The following is a 20,424-nucleotide window of genomic DNA, read 5'->3' as shown; positions in this document are numbered from 1 at the left end:
AGAAGTCAACTAGATGATCTAAAAAGATCATATGATTTTTACTCTGGCTAATTCATTTAACAGGCTATTAGGAGGCTCTACGTATTTGGAATATAGTATATTTAGAATGCAAAATCTCCTGAGTATTTACTATTCTGATGATCTTTCCTAGCTTTTCCCTTTTCCAAGCTGACCATGGAATCTAGGGCTGCTGCACGTACTGCAGAAGTGAATGAGTCAGTGATTTTAATCATAGCATTGGGGCACTTTAGTGTGTGGTAAGAGTCTTTGGTGGGTCATACTGTTCCAGGCTGCTTTTCTTTACCTTGTAGCTTTTGAAGTGGAGGGCGATTGGTGGTAATCTTTCAGAAGAGGAAGAATCTGGATGTCCTTAGTATGGTTTGTGAGCACTCCTCATTTTCTTGCCAAGAGCTAAGTGGATACAGATCTCCTGATAGCTGACCTTCTAGTTGACTGAATGGGATCATGTAAGAAAGACACCTGCTACGTCGTCCCAATGAATAAGTTTGTCATACAACACAGAGGTCTGTGGACCCTTGAGAAAGAAACGTTTATTACTTGGCACATCATTCAAATCTCAATCTCACACGCGCGCGCGCGCACACACACACACACACACACGCCACTCATTTCAAAGTTTGTGAATTTTCGGTATGAAGTAAAATATGTCAAAAATCTATCTTTTTATTCTATATTGTACACTTTGTTAAAATATCTAGGATAAATTAGACATGTAACAACTTTAGAAGAAAAGAAGCATACACCTTTGAATGTAGAGTCATATTTTAAACACTAAATGGTTGTATTTTCAAGGGAAAGTAAACTTTGTAATTTAAAATATGGAAAAAGTGACATAAGATGCATTTGTAATCACAGAGTAAGAATAAAAAGGTGAAATGCACAGATTATTGACAATGTTCCACAGAGTCACCTCTGTATTCTTTGATCCGGTCTAGTTTTAATGGCTTCAAAGGAGCCTCTAAAGATGTTTCTGGTTAATTTTACTCTCACAAATAGGTAGATCGTAATGCTGGCATTCACCTGTATAGCTCAAACAGCAAAGTAAATGAAGTTTTTAAAGTATCTTACTTCACTTTTCAATCATTCTCTTCCTTGGTTCTGTTCCCTTTTCATAGTTTTCCTCTCCACTCATCTCCAGTTTCAAAATATTAAATACAAAACCTTTTCGATTATTGTTCTTAGACTAGAATTCCTGATGTTACAAGGAAGAAAGTAAGCCTTCAACTATTAAGATTTCTGAATTTTAATTCCGTAGCCACTTTAGAATGGCAAACTCAAATTTTAGGGACTGGGATGATCATGTTGAAAACTTAAGTGGTCATAAAAACAACTTTACTAATATTATTATTCCAACGATTCACGTTGATGCCTCCGATGGCTCGGGAAAGTTCTTACACCACCACTGTAGTATATGAAAAAGGAAAACAAACAAAACACAAAACAAAAACCACAACAAAACCCTCAAAGCCTGTTTAAAATGGCTCGAAGTACCTTTTTAAAGACAGAACCCCAGAGAAAAACGCTACCAATTCCTTGCTTTATTGTTCCCTGCCTGGGGTCCTCAATAGCCTTTTCCAGTAACCTTCCCTTTTTACGCAATGGTTAATGACTTTGGGGGTTGTTTTGCTTTTTGTTTCTGCTGAGTCACTAAATTTTGCTTCTTTGTCCCCAGGTGCTGCTCAGCATAAAAGTTAAAAGTGCAATTCAGGAAGCACTGGGATTCTGTGTAGACCCGAGGAAACCATTTCCCTAAGAGAAGCTCTGTTCCTTGGCTTATCCTTCCTTCCCGGGAAGGAAGCTTCCGAGGAACGAAGGGATCAGCCCGCTTTGCCTGCAGAAGCTTGGCTAAGGGTTCCCAGCCGGCTGTGAACTGCGGAGCATTGTAGGCGCCTGGCTGGCTCAGCCCAATGCAGAAGTCTCTCCCTTCTCCAAAAACCCAAATCCCTACAGAACCAGCTTCTAGTTACTTTCCCTTCAAGGGGATTAAAATAATTGTGATTTGTGGCGCTCTGCGTTCGCGGTGGTATTTTCTGTTGTGTTAAATGCCTCTTACTAAGTAATAGATGTGATTTATGTGGACGACGACGGGGTGTGTGGTGGATTCGGTGATTAATCAGTGAATTCCCATCCGCTGGCATCTCTCACTGCCCCTCTTGCGTGATGTAAGATCAGACGTACCCTGCATTGAAAAGTCAAGACACACGGGCGGCTCGCTCGCGCTCACACACGCTCTCGCTCCTCTCTCCCGCACGCGCGCATCCCTCCACCTTCCACATCCTGCTCCAGGCAGGAGAAGGCGGACTGGTTGGACTCATTGAGCTGAAGAATTTCCAGTGACATTTGTAAATGACGCCGCTCGATTCCGGGCTCCAAGCCGCCGCCGCCGCCGCCGCCGCCTCCGGGCCGAAGGTGCCGCCGAGCAGTCTCCAGCGCAGACTTCCTTACCGGGCGACCACAATGTCCGAGTTTCTCCTCGCCTTACTCACTCTCTCGGGATTATTGCCGATCGCCAGGGTGCTGACCGTGAGAGCCGACCGAGGTAAGGAGAACACCTTCCCCCTCCCCTCCCCTGGCTTCCTTGGCTTTCCTGCTGGGCGATGCTTGCAGATAAGTGAGTGTGAAACTTAAGTCCTTGCAGCCCCGCTCCCCGGGACCGTGTGGCCACAGTGTGCTGGCCCTGTGGGGGGTGGGAGGTGCGGTGAGGGGTTTCTGAACCAAGTGCCAGAGTCCTCCGCACCCCCACAGCTTTTCCCTTTGGCCGCTTCCCGGTCTCGATTTTGTCCCCTCCGGGAGTGTTTGGACTTGACTGTGCGCTTCTGCCCGCGCATCCTAAGCGCTGCAGATGTTTGGATGAGAATTCGCATTTCCGAGAGAGACTTCCCTCCGCGATGGCGCTCAACTGCGAGCTTTTGAGAGCTCCAGGTTCTCCGAGTTAAGCGTGTCCGCCCTCAACTTAGCTCCCAGGTTAACTTCCTTATCTGCTGCATTAGGGGTCTGTGGAGCAGCGAAAGCGCCGATTCAAGTCCCTTTCCTTTCTATAGCCTCTTCCTGGGGGCAGACTGGGGACAGAGTCCTGTCATCAGTGAAGAGGCTTTTAGGGCGCTTCCGGGCGCACGCACCTGCTTGAACTTGACTTTTCGATTCTGAGGGTCTGTGACACAGCCCAGGTGCCCTGAGGGGCTAACCCACCACTGGAGTGCCTCGCTCCAGCCTGGCGCTTTTCTTTTCCTTTTTCTCCAAGTAGCTGGTGAATGATAGAAGTTTAGAAGGGAATGAATATGGGGAGCAGAGGAAAGAGGAGGTAGGAATTAGAATAAGCCGGGATTCTATAAACTTTTCATCTGGAAAATCAAGAATCCCTGTGCGAGTTTAATAATCTTTGACACCAGATGCACTAGTGAAAAAGGGAGGAAAATACTAGATGAATATTTGGGGCACTGGTCCTGGCCTTGGAATGGTTAACTGGTTAAAGTAAAATCAGAACTATCATAGATCCTTTTTTTAAATCAGAAAATGAGCTTATATTGACTGGTATAGTTCAGCTATTTGGTTTAAAAGAGAGAGACAGAAAGAGAGAGAGAGAAAGAAAAGAAACCCAGATCCCAATGCCAAACAAATAGGCACTGGGAGATTTAGTGATTGTATTTATATGAAACAGATTATGAATTGACAAAAAATATTGCTTCATTATAGGAAAGAAGAGGGAAATGAACTGTAGTGTTTCTATTCAACCTGCTGTTGGCAACCAGATTCTAGTCTTTATAACATACCCACACGTGTCATTTCCTCTACCAGTGGTGGGACTAATCTGAGTGCCTTTAGGAAATCTGACATTTACTGGTGATAATCTTTTAAACATATCACTGCCACCTAACCATAGCTTCTGAACTTGCTCAACTTGCCTTGAAGTTGGTGTGGAATAGTTGGAAACTATACTGATGAAATGGTAGCACATAGCTCTCCTTGAAATGATGATGTCTTTGATCTGGAACAATCAGCTCTCAACCTTTCTTAGGAAAACTGTTTGAAGTTGGACCAGAGCAGATGAACAGAGTGGAGCTTTTCAGCCTAGTGTGCTAGCAAAATATAATGGTACTGGCAGACTACTGTTATTGGGCTCTTCCTGGTTGAATCTCCAATCTCCAGAAATTTGACTTCATCTAGAGCTGAGTTCTCAATGCTTCTGTATATGTTTTTGGGAACAGAACTATTGCTACCATGATTGGAATAAATATCTGAAGAGAATTTCATATATAACATAAAAAATACAGACTCCCCAACTTTCTTCTGAGATAGAATATTAAATAACTAAGAGGATTATATGTGGGTGCCAATTTAGTTTCATGAGGGAGAGGAACATCTAAGATAAAAGCAGAGCACATGGTAAATGATTGCTGTTTTTTTCCTAAAAAAAATGAAATAGTGTCATGTTGTATCACCACGTCAACATGAAGTACTATATCAGATAGCACAAGTAAAAATAATTGTAGACCAGCACTTTACCATGATTATATATTTAACACACTTTCAAAACTGTTAGAAAAGAGCTAAAATTCTCACAGTTATCAAAAGTGAAAAGGATGGGCCCCATTTGGAAAAAGGAATTTTAAAAAAGAGAGAAATCTTGTTAAGAAAGTTAGGAAAGAAAGTGTTACTGCATTATGACAAGCTTCCCTCACTAATATGCTGAAACAGAAGATATGGGAATATAAACTCAAGAAAGAGGTTAATGAGATGTAACTTTCTGCCCAGGCTTATGTCAATCGTCCTTGAATAATAGAACAGGCATGTGAATTACACAGGCACATTTTGTAGTGCAAGAGCTAACTGCTTGACAAAAAATGAGAATTCGCTTTTAGGTTCTACATGTACTTATTGGGTAATAGGTAGCTTCTCAAACTGTATGAACTATATCAGAAATGTTTGTGTTATCTTCTAGCCGTGTTGTTCCCTTTATACCTTCATGAGTTCAAACATTGTATTAAATAGAAAAAGACTTGAAACCAACTCGTATGTTTATGTTCAAACCATATACATGCACTTGTCTTTTTATTCCTTATTGTTTATTTTCTTAGTTTATATTGATTTCATACGGCGTTAAACTAACGTACATGTAAGTTTTTATTACATTCTGTCACATCTTAAAAAGGAAACATCTTTGTAACTCTTAACAGCCAAAATTGGAAGATAAATCAGATTCACTTAGAATCAACTAATTTGTCATATAACAATCTCATATCATATCAAAGTATTGCCTGATAAGGATTAAAACTTGAAAGAAAGTATATCTTAAAGTGTCAAATTTTCTGAAAAGAAAAGGGATTGAGAGGCCTAATGCTAGTCTCTGTTAAATTCTCAAGTATGATACAATGTGCAGACATATTTCCAAATAATTAAAGTTCATGCTGTTATAGTCATTTTAATGTATCTATGTAGAAAACCGTCTAATAATGGCAATTAAATGTGTATCAAAATTTTAATCTCCTCTCAAAGAAGAATGAACTGTGATTTATGTCTCTTTATATGCCACAAATAACATTAAAGTTTTGTTTTGAAGAGGTTGCTAATCTTTGAATTTGTTCTCTTTCTCTCTCTCTTCTCAAGCTCAAATTTAAACTGAGTAAGAGAGAAAAGAGACAATGGAAAACGTAAAGAAAAAATTAAATGCGCTAAAACAATAAGAAAAAATGTGAATTGCAGAAAACAGAATTCGGGAGGAAAAAGGAGTTAAGAGAAAGCTGAAGATAAATTTAGAAAAAGGATGGATGGATGGATGGATGGATGGATGGATGGATGGATGGATGGGATGGATGGATGGATGGATGGATTCTGCCATACATCAGAATCTGAATCAGTATTTCTTGAGGAGATTAAAGTATCTTTAGATAAAATAATTTCTTATAATGTTTTTTTCTCATGTTATTATAAGTATTATATGAAAATATTTACAGTAAAAAATAATTTAATTGCCACCAGTGTGAGTCTGATTATAATTAGACCTCTAAGAATGGAGAGAGACATGAGAATATTACAGAAAAATTAAATGTTAACTGTGCTAGAATTACAAATATGGAAGTGATTTTTTAAAAATGTAAGTGAAAGTAAAGCAAATTTTCTTAGAAAGGGTGGTAAATGAGTGATATGGTTAATGTATTCTTAGGACTTAGATGATACTTTCTAAATGCTACTTGTCCTTCAAGGTGGAGGCATGCAGAGGTATTTAGTTTGCAAATCTATTGGATCCAGCACATTTGTTTCTTGCCAGTTACCTTGTCAATTTCTTTTCTCAGCCTAGGGGACACCATAAAAATAAGCTCCATTCAAAGTCACCTGAACTGAACAGGACTTGGTCTTCTACAAGGATTATAATATTGAGGGAACTTTATATCTTCCCCCATTGCTATATATTAATATGATCCAGTTTTTTATGTTTCTGCCATTAATTTTTGTATCTTACTATGAAATGTGCAACTCTCCCTCCCTTTCCTTCAGCATTTTCCTGATTATAGGAATTCTGTGTAGTAAAAAGTACCAATCAAACATACTGATAGATTTCTCTATCTTCTGTGGCTGTCTGTCAAAACAATTCTTGTACAAAGGAAACACTTGTCTTCATTCTAGATAGATGAATTCAAAGAAAGTAGAATTAATCCTAAAAGTTAAACATGCCTGTGCTAACATGATATCATTCGTCAAACTAAGTTAGTAGTAAGTGGAACTCACTTATACAATTGCCCCAACCCCATTTCTCTCTCTCTCTCTCTCTGTATGTATATCTTCCTTAAAATGGCTTTCCTTGGCACAAACACATATTAAAAATACCACTTTGGTCTGAAAATTGGAGATGGTTTTTATGAATGAAACTTTTGCTTTTCAAAACTTCAGATAAACATGTCTATTTATCTAGGGAAAAAAAAGTGAAATGAAGAAAATTTTGAGTTATTTTTGACTCATAATATGTAATATTATAATACATTTCCATATAACAAGTATTTCATTTTAACAGAATCTGACTGTGTGGAAGAAACACATGTCAAAATTATTTGCTTTTGAAATGCCTATAATTATGGTATACCCAATGCTTATAATTTGAAGCAATACATTTAGTAGTGGAATGCTAAATAAAATAAAGCCAAAGATTGAGTTCTATTATGAATTAATCAGAATATATGCTCAGCCAAATTCCTATGAGAAAATACTTATGTCTACTTTATATAGTTTTAAATATTTTGTTAAATTTCTTCAAGAAATTTGACTTCTCCTATATAATCCAAAAATAATGACCAAAAGCTATTTTGATGCATAGAAAGGTCAAATAAGGTTTTTCTTTTGGTTTCGGCAGAGGAGGGGAGAGGTAGGAAAAATTAGTTAACCAAACAGAAAAATATCAAGGGATGCTTTTTATTTTCTTCTGTGGAGTTGCTATACATTTTCACATGGATAGCTATTCCCAAATTTAACCCATATCACAAACCATTGTCTAGAGACATAGAAATGAAGTTGCAACATAGCAATCACAAATCGTATAGTCTATAGTCCTTGGAAACATTCTCCAGTTATTTTATTTTGGAAGGAGATTTTTAAAACTTATTAGCTTTTTGGGATAAAATCTTATTTAAACGGTAAATAATACAAAAAAAAAGAAAATATCCCTAAAAAATAATTTGAGTTTTTAAAAGTTGGTTTTTGGACTAATTTGCATATGTGAATTCCACTGGTACAGAATGAGTATCTTTACCTCACTCACTCAATTTTGAAAAAGTATTATACTTGCAATAGTATTGAATCTCTGTTCTGGCTCTTTAGTGCTCTCTCATTTGAATAACATGTCAATCTCACCAAGTACATCTGCACCCTCTATTTTAGAGAAAGGAGAATGAAGCATTCAGGAGATTCTGCCATACAACCCAACAAGTAAGCTTAGACCTTCAAAATGTATGTGCTATTTATTTTCTACTAGTTTGTCTTCTACAAGCTGCCCTCACAATTTTAAATCTATATTTTCTTCTTCATAAATGATCAGATGGCCTCCCTTTTTCCCCTGGCATAAGTACAAGGCCAAGTTAGAAAATATGTATTATGTATTGCTCTGTTCTAAATTGAGTGATATCAAAATGTAGAGTCAGTCTCATTCTTTCCATCAATCTCTCTCTCTCCATCCTTTTGATTTAGGCTATCTCTATACAAACCGACATATTTTGACTGAGCCCCCTGACTAAAATAATTGATGAAACTGACTAGTAACTAAATGGAAATCAAAACTATGAAATAATAGCCATACATCCTGTAAAAAAGTAAGACTAGTCTTGCAGGAAAAGCCTAAAGTGAGATTCTATGAAGAAACAATAACAACAACATATTTCCCTGAAAGAATTATGCAACATATTTCCAGTTTGCAGAGCAAATCATATGTGCTTTTGCTGTTGTGTCTCTCATACTAGGCAAATTAAATATGTTTGCTAGTAACTACATATTTATATAATGGGGTATTATACAAGTTTAAAACACTATTAGAAAATAAATAAGTATTCTGAATTCATTTGTACTCTAAGAGAATTTATTATATTGAAAGTGGAAATTTATTATTTTTCTGTTTTCCTTTACTTTTTAACTAAATTTGTATTTCTCAATCTTGTGAAACATTAAAAAAAACTTAAATATATTACAAAATGTGGTTTCGAAGACTTTCTCTCAATAAAGGATATATATAGTGGAAATCATTCATAAATTGGACAACAGGATTAAATGCTCTTTTAAATATGACTATAGTAATTTTCTTATGCAATCACATTAACTTAGTTTGAGTCTGCAATTAGGTACTCAATTACGATTTTTAAAAATGCAATGGCATGAATAAATAAGTGAGTATGCCCATTTGTTGATCTTATTCCCTATTAGTTTGAATTTGTAAGTATCATTAGTGGAAAAGAGCAATGCTCATTTTGGAAATAATCATGTTTCAACATGATTGGGGTCTACTCGAGGGGGAGGGTGGAAGGAGGAAGAGGAGCAGAAAGGATAACTATTGTGCCCTAGGCTTAACACCTGGGTGATAAGATAATATAATCAACAAACCCTTGTTACACATGTTTACCTGTGTAACAAACCTTCACATGTACCCCCAAATCTAAAATAAAAATTTAAAAAAATGTTTTCTGTTGTTCAATAACTCTACTCATATTTGTTTAATAATGATGTATCGTCAACATTTGGGATTTCTTCTTAAATATTTCAGAATAGTTGTAAATATGTAACCCTTTTCAAAGGTGTCTTTACCTTTAGAAAAGAAAGAAAAATAATTTTGATTAATACATTTGTACTATAGATTCATTTGTTTAATCTTATTTTTCCCAAATATAAGCTTGTATATAAAAGTCTCTCAGATATAAACTTGTGTATTTAAAAGTTTCCATTTAAACATGAATAATAGTATAACTATATCCTTGATGGAAGTTGAGAAAGTACCTTTTCATATACAATTTCTTCCAACTTTGTTAAGAGAGAGAGAAAAAAAAAAAAAAAAACTTCTTTAAGAAGATAGATCATGTTGCCTTGCTAAGATACCGACGTTACATTTCATCTCACAATGCATTCTTATTAACAGTCAGATATCTCTTCCGGAATTGCATACACCTCATTGTCGTGACCGGCTCAGCCTTCAGACCAAAGACAGGTATTGTTGAAACATGACCTCATTTTAGTCAAAAGAATATGTTTCTTCTTTAGGTAAGATCAAGGTACCACCTATCGTCTCTTGTTTTATTCTTGCAATCAATAGGACGTCCCTTCCTAACTTTTCCACATTGCATTGACATCCTTCAAGGCTTCCAAGACAGCTTAAATTTAGAAATACGAATATATAATTCCTTAAGAATTTTTCTACCGCTGAGTTTTTCTTTAATGACAATTTGTCATCTTAGCCCTTTCTTCTTAAAATGAGAAAAGAAAACTAAAAATGAGTTTTGTGGAGAAATGAAACTTGGTTGTGGTTGCTTTGTGTGTTCCTAGCATATCTTAAGATATTTGTGAGAAAGAAAAGCTCTAGGTGTAATGCCAATAACAGAAATGTGCTTAGAATCATCTGTTTTCTTTCGAAACTAGGATGTGTAAAGGAATGAAGAAAAACAATGCCGAGAAAGAGAACTTTGATAGTCAGAATTTATTGAATCCTCTGTCCACTACTGATCAGATCAAGTAGCTGAGCTAATTAGAACCTTAAACTTTTGCTAAAATAGATATTATAGAGCTTTAAAAATGATTCGGTTTATAGATTATCTAAGACATTTTGTGCATTTCCAAAGCTTTTCATGGTATATTTTTATCGGGACAAAAATGTTAAAATAGCAAGTGTACTTTATTAAAATATTCCACTTTATTCAACTCTATTAACTTTTAAGACATTTTTTCATGACTAAGCTCTGAAAGTACCATAATAATGACACCAGCTTCGGAGTGAGATTCTTGCCTCATCAGGTGAAAGCACTACAGATTGTGCCCACTGGGCATCCATATTTTTGAGATTTTCATTAAGCATAATAACTACATCAGATTTGTAGATGGAGTTACTAACTCAGAATTCAGGCACTCTTGCTGAGCGCCCTTGTATTGATGTCATTTCTAACACAAAGACTACAGTTCAGCAGCACTATATTGATGTCCTGTAACACAATAGCACACTAATCTTATTTGCAAGAAAATTTGATGACTGTCCAACATAATCAACGTTTAATGTATCTAAATGTAGAATTTAGATATACTAAATATATCAGATATTCAGAACTTAAAACTTTTCCTTTGTCCGTTGTTGGATTACACTCAATTCTACAGTTCCTTCTCCTACTAGCACATTTTCTCCTATTTTCACTTGCTAATGATCTTGTCAAATATTTAGAAATTAATCCTGGCAGTGAAAGAACCAACATCTTAGCACATTTCGACTTTCTTTGCTATTCTCATTGCTAGGAGAACATAAAGTAATGAAGGGCATGAGGGTTTTCCCTTGTGTGTATTTTCATCTAGGTGTCTGTGAAAACACCACCAGAGTTTTAGAGAAAATTGCTCTGATGCATTCTGAGAAGATAAACATAGCTATGACCCTAACATTCTGTGAGTGCACAGAGTGTAATGTCTGTGAAAACGCATTGTATAATGTATTGCATTACACAAATACCTATTATTTTATGAATTATATTATTTGCTTTAATATAAGTTATTAATAGCAAGAAGCTCTTTACATTTCAGCATACTTTCGTTTTTTATTCAGGTTTTTTTTTCCTGCTGAATCACGTGGTCCTTGAAGCAACCCATATGGTTGGTGATCATTCATGTGTTTATTCACTCATTTGACAAAGATGAGCAAATAGGTGGTAATCACTGTTTTAGGTCGTGGTAATGAAGCAAGTGAACGAGGTAGACAATGTAACTAGGCTGATAGGGCTTTAGTGCAAGAGGAGACAGAAACAGCAAACAAATAAATAAATAACATCCTTACTAAAAAGAAAAAAAAAATAATGTAATGTAACTGAGGAAAATGCAATTGGGAGTCGTAGTTATATTCACAGATGGCCTTTTTGAGCAAGTGACATATTTGATAAAACTAAGTGACAAGAGGGGACAAACTCTGAGTCGGCTAGAAGAAGGAATTTTATATGCCACCCTTGAGAGGAAGTTGTAATTTTGGTATTTTAAAGAAAGAAGGTCACTTTGTCTGAAATAAACTATGAGTGTTTAGGAAAGAAGAGAAGTAGAGAAAGCCATATTTATGGTGAAGTCAAATCAGGTCAGGTAGGGTCATGCAGATCAAAGTGAGGCATTTAGGTTTGGTTCTGATTTTGAGCAGCTACTGGCTGTCTAATCAGAGGTGAAAATGATGCAACTTACTTTTTAAAGAGATAATGCTTGGTCTGAAAAGAAGGACCAGAAGGGAAATGATGAATCCAGTTCAGGGATTATCGAAATTCATCCTGGAAAAGATGTCGATGGCTTGAATGAGGGAATAGTGGGGGCAATGAGGACAAGCTAGAACAGAGATTGGCATTTTTAGTTTAGAAAGATTTTCTGTAAGAATGAATGCAGCACCATTGTATGTATTAGGGAGGACAGGCATGAAACAAAGCCTCAAAAGATAATATTTGAAGGAAAGGGTTAATATTCTAAGCAGATAATAAATAATTTCAGGCTATTTTAAATGGGTCCATTACATTTTGCAGAGCCTCTTATTGATTTGTATGAAACATGGTTCACAATAAAAGTCACATGATGGTCATACGTGGGCCATACAATATTGGTTACTTTCTTATTATCTTTTCTTTTGTATTTCAGAATTATTAATATCATATTTCCTACCACCCTGTGTTTACCTATGCCATGTCTGTACAATGGAATTAATTGAGTCTGACTCACAGTATTCTTTAGGGAGTTAGTTAAAATGATACACTTAGCAATGTTTTAAGCATTGGCAAATATGGAAGCAATAATTTTGCTGTTAATTCTATCAATAAAAACCAGCATAATAGCAAAAGAAGCAGGCATTGGCCTATGAAGACTCATTTGGGTTTGTTTATTGAAGAAATTTGCAGTGTTTTAAAGAAAGAGTTCTTTTTCAATTGTCCCTGAATTCTTGACATGATTGAGAAGAGTTTATACTGACACTCAAGTTCCTGCTGATGAATATTTAATTAGGAAAAAGGGAAGAAATTGTAACAAAGTTATTATTGGCTGTACTCATCACCCTCCCTGGAAATTCCAAGAAAACTGCAGTAAAGGCTGGGCGTGGTGGCTCATGCCTGTAATCTCAGCACTTTGGGAGGCAGAAGTGGGCAGATCACCTGAGGTCAGGAGTTTGAGATGAGCCTGGCCAACGTGGTGAAACCCTGTCTCTACAAAAAATACAAAAATTAGCCAGGCACAGTTGCATGTGCCAGTAGTCCCAGCTACTCAGGAGGCTGAGGCAGGAGAATCACTTAAGCCTGGGAAGCAGAGGTTGCAGTAGCGGAGATTGTGCCACAGCACTCTAGCCTGAGCAACTAAGTGAGACTCTGTCTCAACAAACAAACAAACAAACAAACAAACAAACACTGTAGTAAAGAAGTGAATGGTGAGGATCTATCAGGTTAAGAGAACCTACCAGGTAAGGGTTTATGATACACAGTTATTACCTGTTGCACAATTAGAGCCCTTGGATTATTCTTATTTATCTACACATTCCTTGAATAAACATTGTATTGCCTGACATGCTAACATGTACCAGTCTCAGTGTGGTTTGTAGACTTGGAGGCAGAAATAACAAGACTATTAAAACCAGGACTAGAAATAAAAACACTAGCAATTATACAACTTCGGAGTGTCAAGGAAAGCTTGCTTGTGAATACAGAGTAAACGATCTGGGGTCTATTTAGTCCTTGTTGAAGCTAAAAAAGAAAGAGAGAGTGAGAGGCAGAGAAAGAGAAAGGAGGAAAATTTTATAAAACTGGTGGAAAGCAAAAATATCACAGCCTAGAGAACATATGAATAAAAGAGAAAGGAATACATTATTTGAAGGAAATACTGTTACTGTTAAACTGACTGAATTACCCTGGGTCCTAAGCTATTTGAAGATTGTTTTGGGGTTTGGTTCCTATGACTTTTTTCATTGCTCTGTTTTCTCTTTTGATGCTTTCTCTCCCATTCTCTACTTTGAGAAAAAGTGAGAGTTTAGGTTTATAACTTGATATTCAAATCTGCATTTCAGAGTACCAGCTTAATCCCCAAAATATCTCACTCAATTTGTTTTTAGGTTATGAAGAACATCTAAACAGAGTATCAAAAAGGCAGCTTGGAGTAATCAACCCTTTTAGACACTATTTACTTTATATTGCTGGACCTGCAGCATTATGGAAGAAAATACTTTACTTCACCCAGAGAAATTACCTTGGAAATGCTACATGATCATTATAAGTAATGTATAAGAAAATAACCTGCTTTCTTAGTTTTCAAGCATGGTATGTTTTTAGACTTAAGGGAAGACATACTAAACACACATTAGGTTAAAATGAAAAGAGATTCAAAGCTCAGGCATTTAAAGTTTTAGAAATGCCTAAATAAAATATTGAAGCAAAAGATCTCAACCAATTTATTTGTTGTGTAAAGAGCTTACATGCAGATTTAGTAGACATTTGCTAGATGCATGTGTAGAAATCTAATTTGTTCGTCACTTTAAGTTTATTTTTCATTCATGTTGTCAAACCCTCTTTGATAATTTGGCTCCAAAATTTCAATGTTCAAATCAACATTATACCTTGAAATAAGTTAAATATGAAACACATACCAACATTTTATTTAATTTTACAGTGACTGAACCAAATGAAATTTGAGGCTGGAGAGTTTGCATTAATATTTAATTTGGGACTCACTGTAAATTTGTTTGCTGTGTACTTTAGCAGAGGCGTGCCAAAAGTTTGGAAATAAATTAATTTAAGTAAATAAAAACAGCAGGAAGGGGAAGGGTTGCTTGTATATGTATGAATACGAGATATGATTTATACCCCCTGACTAGGACTCTGCTCATATCACACCACAGTCTGCTGAAGGGCTTTTTTCTTTCATAAGGAAAGTACTGTGGGAACAGGTTCAAAATGAGTATAAGGGAGTTATTTATATATTAGGTAAAGCAAAAAAAAAAAAAAAAAATAATTACTGACTGCACACTCACAGTTAAAGTCATTTGGGCAGGAAATGTTGACCCCTTGGAACAGATCATAAACCTGCTGTAAAGAGCCAAGGGAAATAACCAAAGCATATTCAGAGATCTGTTAAGCCTGGGAGACACCTGAAAAATACAGCAATAGCATGAAAATCACTTAAGTAAAAAATAAACTTTCAGAGGCTGAAGCTACTTGAATTTACCAAGATTTAGAGATGAATGCCAAAGAGAATTAGTAAAACTCTTCCATGCAAAATACAGCAGTAATGGCTCCATCACAACATTGTAAACCCAAGCCCGAGAGTCACAATGTAAGTGAGAGTAGAGTGCAATTTGTAGTAAGAATAATAACATTTCCTTAAAAAGCAAAAAAAAAAAAAAAAAAAAAATCGTATAAAGCAACCCGAAGTAGCAATCCTGCCCCTTTCCTTCCCTTCTGCAGGCAAAAGAAAATGATTGGCAGCTTTTCTTCTATGGTTTCACAGAGGGAAATAGGGTTAACTGTGGCTTCTGAGATTCCTAGACTCAGAGGAAAAGGCTGCTTAAATTTCTTTGCTCGTCATGTCAAGTAATGGCACTCAGACATATTTGACTGACCTTTATGAATTAAAAGTCAAGATATAGGGCAAGTTTTGCAAACACAAAAGCGTATAACAGCCAGGCTGGTCAGAAGATGATGTGGGTGACTTGTAAATTGGAGTACATCCATGCTGTCCAAAAGGGTAGCTGATATTCAGCTTGAGCAGATTCTGGCCTTGTGTGAATGTGGGCCCAGGGTTACAGGCCTTTAAGACTGGCTGGGAATCTGAATTTTTATGCAAAATGTCCTAAGTTTTAAATATTCCTATCAAGATAAATCAGAAAACATACACACAGGCACACACACTCTCTCTCTTTCTCTCTCTTTCTGTCTCTCTCTCTCTCTCTCTCTCTCACACACACACACACATACACACACACACACAAACACACACTCAAATAAAAATCCATTGTGGGAGCCAATAAAGTAAGTTGCTGGATTCAACATTGAGGCTAACAGCCTGTGGTTTACTATGCAACCCCTGAGTTGCCGCTATCAATAGAAGACTGGACTGGGTCACAATGAAAACATATTTTACTTGGTACACTGCAGGCAAAAGATGGCCCTAGAGAGTCGAGCATAACGGCTAGATATTTCGACTGGGCTATTATGGCAGGATGTGGGTTCGGAAAGAAGAGTACGAGGATGACTCCTGCATTTCTGCCTTCACATCTCCCTCCCCCTTCCTAAACGTAAAGCAGAATCGGGGGAGAGAAAGTGGACGCAGAGAAAATCATTAATGACCCAGCAGAGGGTTAATGATATTAGACCCAATTGTGACTTAACGTAGGATCGTGTTTCTGAAAGTGCCCTAAGAAACAAAACTCCCTTAATACTAATGAAGAAATGCTAAATGGAGATTTCAGCCTTAGCACTGCAGGGGCCTGGGGGAAAATATTCCATGTGGGAAGTAACAGCACGTGGTTGAAACAACATTACCATGTCACACACACATTGTTAGTGAAATGTGGAAGGAAATAAAGAGAAGACCAAAAGGGATCAGAAGAAAAATACAGCAAAAGGAAGGCGGCAGAGATATGATTCTGTTAAGTAGACAGATTCTCATACTGAGATACAAATGAGATCACACTTAGGTTTATGTTTTATCTTTCCATTCTTTGGGAAGCTGTGACTAAACAAAGGCCAACCGTGTCCTCTATTAGCACACACTGACTTCAGACTCCATACATGTGTTTCACATAAGAATTAGTTTATCCAAACTCATTATTTGACAAAGTATTTTTTTGCTTTATATTTTGATGTAATTTTAGAATTACAGAAAATTTGTAAGTCTAATACAGAACATTTCCATACACCCTTCAACCAATTCCCCAGGTACTAACATAATACATAACTATAATACAATATGAAAACAAAAATGTAGCATTGGCAAGACAACATTATTAACAAGGGTATAGATTTTATTCATATTTTACCAGTTTTTTCCACTAATGATGTTCTATGCCAATATTCAATACAGGATGCAATGAATTTATATTTTTAATAGAGACAAGGTTTCACCATGTTGGCCAGCAGGTCTCACACTCCTGATCTCAAATAATTCACCCACCTTGGCCTCCCAAAGTTCTGGGATTACAGGAGTGAGCTACTGTGCCCAGATGCATTCTTTCTACTATACACTTATTAATTGGAATGCTTCTCTAAGGAGGAGCTATCACTTCCCTATTTATTTATTTATTTATTTATCTATCTATCTTAGTATAGACTCACAGATAATTTATTTTTTGTGATATAATCTGGTACTGTCACTGTTTATTTTCTCACTCAATTGTTCCACCTTTGGCCATTGGGAGCTCTTTCAGTTTGCCTCCTCCACCCTTTATTTTTGAATACTGCCGGATGCTCCAAGCTCATCTTGTATTTATTTTCTCTGTTTGCAGCCTGGAATCAATCACTTCTCTAAAGCATTTCATAGGATGTTGAAATTTCACAGACTTCTAACTGAATGTACTCTCTTAGGTATCATAAGGTTATCTTAAGGTGATAACCAATTGCAAGAACAATTCCTCTGTTACTATGTTTTACTGTTCTAAAAGAAATCATTTTGCTCATAACCTTATGTATTTCTATTTTTAATTTTTATGTATTCATAGTAGTTGTACATATTTATGGACACATGTCATATTTTGACATAAATATACAATGCGTAATGATTGAAACTGGGTTTTTTCGATCATTGGGAGCAGATTCTGGCCTTGTGTGAAGGTGGGCCCAGGGTTACAGGCCTTTCTGGGATTTTTACTACCTCAAACATTTATTATTTCTTTTTGTTGTCAACATTCCAAATCTTTCATTTTGAAATGTACAATAAATTATGAACTATAGTCACCCTATTGTGCTATCCAACACCAGATCTTATTCTATCTATCTAAATGTATATTGTAATCATTAACCAGCTGCTCTTCATTTCCCACCCTAGCACACCTTTCCCAGGCTCCAGTATCTATTGCTCTACTCTTTACCTTCATGAACTCCCACATATCAGTAATAACATGGGATACTTGCCTTTTTGGGCCTGGCTTATTTCCCTTTGTATGATGCCCTCCAGCTCCATCTATGTTGCTGTAAATGACAGAATCGTATTCTTTTTCATGACTGAATAATATTTCATTGTGTATATGTACCACATTTTGTTTATCCATTCATCTCAGTGGACACTTAGTTCGATTTTGTATCTTGGCTATTATGAATAATGCTCCAATAAAAATAGTGGCACAGATGTCTCTTTGATATGCTGATTTCTTTTATTTTAGGTATATACTCTGCAGTGGGGTTGCTGGAATAGAACTGCTCAATACTTTAATTTTAATATTCACTGCAATAATTGATTATATGCTGACTAGAATTCTGAATCGTGATTACAGAAGGTGATGCTTCTTAAGGCATTTGAAATCCACTGTTTTCAAAGTCTCTAAGAAGAAATACAGATAAGTTTTATAAAACAGACTACTGTATATTGATCCTTTGTCAAGAAATCTGTTAGGTATGTTGACTTAAAAAGAAGCATAAGCAAGTCATAAAGGAGACAATAACACAAGATTTGATCAGAACTGGCAGGTAAGACAAAGGGTCTATAAGGATTCTATATCTTGCCTTGCAGAGGGGAGTGCATAGAGAAGTAGATGCTAGAGATAGCGAATGGGTTTGATGTTTTGGACCAGTCGTGACCAATTGGCGGTGGCTGTTCATACTACTGTATATAGAGAGATCCTACCTGAGTCTGGATTAATTGGTAAAGGGCATTGTTGTCAGTTAGTGATGTTTCCAGTGATCACAGCTGGAGGACGTATAGGAGTGTGAGCATCTGGCCTGCTTAGTTAGCATTTCTGGTTTAGTTAGCACAATAAGAGGCTCTAGTAATTATCACTGAAAAGGATGGTGCCTGTCAATGGTCCAGAATTGCCAATGAACAAACTAGTAAAATCCCAGATAATGGAACAAGCATTGCTTTGAATAAAAACAAGTGTCCAGAATCTTCTCCAAAGGCCTAGAATCTCCACTTTTTCAATGGACACACATTTTTATTTATTTATTTTGTTTGTTTTGTTTTTAGTGCTGCTTCACCGTGAACACAACATTGTTGTATTCTTTTGGTTTAAAATTTCTGGTGGCTGATGAGACCTTGTTCTACATGATAATTTCCACTTTTTCCTAACTTTGAAGCTACATGTTTTTTTTTTTTTTTTGAAACTGTAAAGTCTAAACCTAACCTTGTTCTCTAAAAACTCTGATTCTTCTTAGATATCTGTATATATCCAGTTTTAATGAGGTATTGCTTAAAAATTATAGATATGGAATTACTAATCTGACCATCAGTTTAGTTTCTGATAATAGCTCTAGTAAGGTAGTCAGAAACAGAACTAGTTGGAAAGTAATGCAACACCCATATTGAATTTTTAACAACTTAATACATTTTAGGAAATGATCCATCTGAAAGGCATTATGACTTGCTGAGAAAAGCTGTACACTGGGAACCAAGAGAAGTGGGCTTGATTCCCAGCTCTGCATCTGACTCACTCTTTGTCCTTGGGCAAGTCACTTAGCCTCTCTCTGTGTCTATTTCCTGTCTCGTAAAATCAGGAGAATAATGCATAAAGCCTCCCACCTCACCAAAATGTGTTGAGGCTGCATTCCATAACCACTGAAGGAATCTTTCTTTCCCCTGGTGGTTAAGTACCAACTTATTTTTATTAGCATCTAGTTAGATTAAATTTTGCAATAAGAGCATGGAATTACAAATAACTTCAAAGAATCCGTTAATCCTTGAATTTACACTGGAGTTTAATTGCAACACACATTGCTTTGTGTTAATACACCGATTGGCTAGCAAGAGGCTTTGAGAGTCTTGTGTGTACAAAAATATTTAATGCCTCAATCTACTTGAGTACCTGCTATGGAGTCTTGTACTGAGCACATCAGAACCCATTAGAAGAGTAGAAAATAGAATCCTAGGGCGAAGAGGCTTACACACAAGAAATAATTAGAGAACGCTATCTAGAAATATTTATTCAAAAATGTTATAGTCAAGATTCTAGTTTAGACAATGAGGAAATCAATGTAGTCTGGAAAATCACAGAGCAACGCCATGCGATAGATGGAACAAATGCCTCTGATTGTATGACATCTTCCATGTTTCCTCCAGTAAAACTCATCTTCTTTATTTCCTTCTCAAATTTGGTAGCTCATTTTGCATTTTTCCAGTTTTCTTGATCTTTTATGGCTTTTTAAAACTCTTTTTCTTTTTAACTACTACATAATCATGGATCACACATTATATTTAGCTGTTCTTTTTCTTAATACATAATTTTTCTTAATTCTCCTTTTATGATGAACTGTAGTTCCTCCATATTTTTTCATGAGTTTGACCTTATAGAATATTCAATATTCTGAATTTGCTCTGACTTTCTCATTATTTTATCTATCTTTGTACTCTGTAACTGATATTTTCTGTAAACTAGATATTAGATCTATAGGCTAGACTAGAGGCAGGTTGAGCATTTCTGGGCAGACTGTTGGGCATCTGTATATTAATAACTGTGATGTAAGTTATTAGTGCATGTAATAGTAGAATTCATAGCACAGATGGAAAGGCACCTTGATGTAATGCTTTTCAGCTTCTGCT

The 20,424-nt window shown here is 36.3% G+C and overlaps 1 protein-coding gene across 1 annotated transcript in view; it reads left to right on the top strand.

The window, feature by feature from the left end:
• The first annotated feature begins 1,572 nt into the window (after positions 1–1,572).
• LRP1B (LDL receptor related protein 1B) overlaps positions 1,573–20,424 on the top strand; it is a 1,950,491-nt gene continuing 1,931,639 nt past the window's right edge. The window contains exon 1 of the mRNA XM_031651763.1: positions 1,573–2,560. Coding sequence (XP_031507623.1) covers positions 2,368–2,560 — 193 coding nt within the window. The 5' untranslated portion in view covers positions 1,573–2,367. The remainder of the gene's footprint in view (positions 2,561–20,424) is intronic.

The sequence above is a fragment of the Papio anubis genome, chromosome 10 (assembly GCF_008728515.1).
Source record: "Papio anubis isolate 15944 chromosome 10, Panubis1.0, whole genome shotgun sequence".
In the NCBI taxonomy this organism is placed as follows: domain Eukaryota; kingdom Metazoa; phylum Chordata; class Mammalia; order Primates; family Cercopithecidae; genus Papio; species Papio anubis.
Note: the sequence above shows the minus strand (reverse complement) of the source record. Positions and strands in the feature narration are given on the sequence as shown.